Genomic DNA, 4,240 nt, shown 5'->3' with positions numbered 1-4,240 from the left:
CAATTCGTATAGCCATTACCAAATTTCAGTCTTTGGAAATCATACTAAATACGATGCCCTATGAATTCAATTGCGTGCCTTGTTGCACTACCGTACTTTTCACCTCATGTTATGTGGAGAGTGTACTGTCTGTTTATATAGTGTCGATATGGTAGACCAATGTCTTTGTAGTGGAGTGTACTTTCCTGCACCACAGGAAGTGGACTCAGGCGCAAAGGTGCCGACGGATTGTGTGAACCATATCTACGAATGGGCCATGTCGTGCGCATATCAAATCCTAAAAACCCTAAACCCGTAAAGTCATGCGCTGCTTTCTAGCACATCAGCTATAAACCCTAGGACCCTAACCCTAGACCCTAAAACCCTTTCTAAAACCAGTGGCCTCGGAACCATCACGTGTGTCTCTGTGGCGGAGATACACAACACGGTAAGAGCGACCACTCAAACAACGCAGATTCAATATCGTATCACTCGCCATCTGCGTGCACACCTCCATTCCTGTGTATTGGGATACTCTCATATCAATCCTCCTTGCTGCTGTGCATCTGCGTTCATACCTTCATTCCTGTGTATTGGGATACTCTCATATCAATCCTTCTTGCTGCATATCAATCCTCCTTGCTGCTGTGCATCTGCGTTCATACCTTCATTCCTGTGTATTGATATACTCTCATATCAATCCTCCTTTGTGCTGTGCATCTGCGTTCATACCTTCATTCCTGTGTATTGGGATACTCTCATATCAATCCTCCTTGCTGCTGTGCATCTGCGTCCACACCTTCATTCCTGTGTATGGGGATACTCTCATATCAATCCTCTTTGCTGCTGTGCATGTGGTGTGTGAGTGGTGACTTGCGCATGTGCATTTGGTGTGTGAGTGGTGACTTGCGCATGTGCATGTGGTGTATTAGTGGTGACTTGCGCATGTTCTGTGGTGTGTGAGTGGTGACTTGCGCATGTTCTGTGGTGTGTGAGTGGTGACTTGCGCATGTTCTGTGGTGTGTGAGTGGTGATTTGCGCATGTGCTGTGTTGTAGGTTTGAAGTCACTGCGGATGTCTGTGAATCGCCACATCGCACGCGTGTCAATCGCTATGTCGCTCCACATAGCACACCAATAATAGGCTGATCGTGTATGGCAACTATGTATATGCATTCATTTCCTTGCCTGTACATAAACATCTCTGACATCGTAGTCATCAACCGTGTTCTATAGTCAGTTGAGAATGAAACCGAGCAAGTGCACCCTGTCATCTCAACGTGTGTGTACGTTTTTGGCCAGATTGTACTTTCTTTAAACCCTAAAACCCTAGTCATCTTTCGCTGTACAAATAATGCAGAACAAAAAATATATATATTAATGCCACCACACATAAATATATCTGGTGATACGATTCCGTGGTATACAGTCCATCAAATCTCATCGGCCCTTCATTTTGAGAGCTGACTCCTTGTCACAGACGTTAAGAGATGCGATGGTATTGCATGACCATCACCTTAGCCTCACTCGCCTCTCATTGCAACACCCTTCTCACACACCCTAAAACCCTAAAACCCTAAAACCTTGATACCCGAATACCCTAAAACACACACACTGCCCTTGCAGCGACTGAATTCCGTGCTCTGTTTGAATGCCGAGGGCGACTGCTATGTGTTTGATTTGCCCAACATATCAGCCACACCCACGTCAACTGAGCCAACCAGTGCCATGCGCACACACTCACACCACACAGGCAACAGCCCCAGCGACCACAGCCCAGACCTACAGCCCAGGGACCATGGGGTATGTGCGGTGGAGGGTGGAGGGTTTAGGTTTTTTTAAGGGGAGTTTAGGTTTTTTAGGGGGTTTAGGTATCTATATTGGTTTTCACGCGTTTGCTATATACAATGCCAGGTTTGCAGGGATGGGGTTTAGGATTCTGGTCAAGTGGGACCAGAAGTATCACAACGCCACCTGCTGGTGGCTGGTATGCAGACATGCACAGGCGGCGCATAGAACACACTCACCCAATGTACTGTTGACCCTACAACCTTAAAAACCCTAAAACCCTAAAAACCCTGAAGCAACTGATACCAGGTGACCCCAGGTGCAGTGTTCATGGCTACGCTTCAGACAGCTCTGCGGGTTTGGTTCCGCACAGTGACGTAGTGCGACACCAAGAGCACGCGCAAGCACTACACAGACAGACGATCAACCGTAGCAACCACCCAATACACGCCACACCCACACGCACCCCACACCCTAAAACCCTAGAACCTAACAACTCTAACACCGTAACATCCACCCAACACACACCACACCCACACGCACCCCACACCCCAAAACCCTAGAACCTAACAACCCTAACACCATGACATCCACCCAACACATCACCCAACACACACCACACCCCAAAACCCTAGAACCTAACAACCCTAACACCATGACATCCACCCAACACATCACCCAACACACACCACACCCCAAAACCCTAGAACCTAACAACCCTAACACCCGTAAAACCCTATCACTTAATAACCCTGACCCCCTGCCTGCCAGGACTCACCGTCTCCTTCCGAGTCGTGTGGGATTGAGCTGACGGGCGGGCCATCGCAGCACACGGTACAGCCCACGTACACATACGCTGTGGTCACCAATGCGTCGTGTGTGGCTGTGGGTGACATCGACAACGACGGTCTCAACGAGCTGGTTGTGGGTTAGTGGTCTGTGTGATGTGCCTGGATGGTGGGTGTTGGGTGTGTTAAATATGTGTGCATGTATGTGTAGATACACATTGGTTTTTTATATGCAGCAGAACTTTATGAAGAACTGTTGAGTAAAAATGTACATTGGGTTCTATATGCGTGTATATATGGTTATACATGAATATGTAGATAGTCTCATATACGTATGCTTTGCGGTAGTGACACAACTCAACGCCCAATTTGTACATATGCCCTATGTGCTCTATAGTTGTTGGCGAGTGTTGCTTGTGCAGGATTAACTACGTGGTACTTATACTTGATACTCATAGATGTTACTTATATCTAATAACCATACCTATTGCTTATACCTATTAAACATACCTATTACTTACACCTATTACTTGTATATTTTACATATCACTTACACATATTACTGATACATGCTACTTAGACATGATACATATATATGATATTTATTCCTATTACGTATATATTTTACATATTACTTACACATATTACTTTTACATGCTGACATGATACATATATATGATACTTATACCTATTACGTATATATTTTACTTATTACTTGCACATATTACTTATACATGCTACTTTGACATGATACATGATACATATATATGATACTTATACCTATTACGTATATATTTTACATATTACTTACACATATTACTTGTACAGGCTACTTAGACATGATACATATAATATATGTATATATATATATATATGATACTTATACCTATTACATAAATGTTACTTATATGTGTTACTTGTACATGTACCTATACCTACAACTTATACCTATTACTTATACCTATGACTTATTCCTACTACTTATGCCTATTACTTACACTTATTACTTTTATCTATCACTTATACCCACTACCTATACCTATTACTTGTACCTACCACTTATGCCTATTACTTATACCTATTACTTATACCTTTCACTTATACCTACTACTTATACCTATTCTCTGTACCTATGACTTATTCCTATTACTTATGCCTACTACTTATACCTATTACTTGTACCTATTACTTGTACCTACTACTTATACCTATTACTTGTACCTATTACTTGTACCTACTACTTATACCTATTACTTGTACCTATTACTTGTACCTACTACTTATACCTATTACTTGTACCTATCACTTATACCTACTACTTATACCTATGACTTATTCTTACTACTTATGCTTACTACTTATACTTATTACTTGTACCTATCGTTTATACCTACTACTTATACCTATTACATATTCCTATCGCTTATACAGGAACAACGGATCGGCTGATTGTGTCGTACCGAGTGGAAGGAACGGCGCTGCAGAAACTCAATCGGTGGGAAATGCGAGGGCAAATCACGACCATCGACGTCACCACAGGCGCAGACGGAAGAGCTTTCATTGTGATTGGACAACAGGGCTATGGCTACGCAGTCATTGAGGGAGGGCAGAGAGTGCGATATGTGCCGCTGGACACACTTGGAAATGAGGTGGGAGGGGCGTGGGAGATGGTAGCCTTCATATATA

General features: G+C 43.3%; 1 protein-coding gene across 1 annotated transcript; it reads left to right on the top strand.

Moving 5' to 3' along the window:
* Positions 1 to 339: 339 nt before the first annotated feature.
* SARC_13184 (hypothetical protein) lies at positions 340 to 2,694 on the top strand (the record flags this gene model as incomplete). The annotated part of the gene is made up of 3 exons (XM_014292692.1): positions 340 to 427; positions 1,605 to 1,781; positions 2,538 to 2,694. Coding segments are annotated over 3 exons (422 nt in total), but the record flags the coding sequence as incomplete, so codon positions are not given.
* Positions 2,695 to 4,240: the final 1,546 nt, after the last annotated feature.

Source organism: Sphaeroforma arctica, assembly GCF_001186125.1.
Source record: "Sphaeroforma arctica JP610 unplaced genomic scaffold supercont1.2987, whole genome shotgun sequence".
Lineage (NCBI taxonomy): Eukaryota > Ichthyosporea > Ichthyophonida > Sphaeroforma > Sphaeroforma arctica.
The sequence above is the reverse complement of the archived record's forward strand: the minus strand, read 5'-3'. Positions and strand labels throughout refer to the sequence as shown.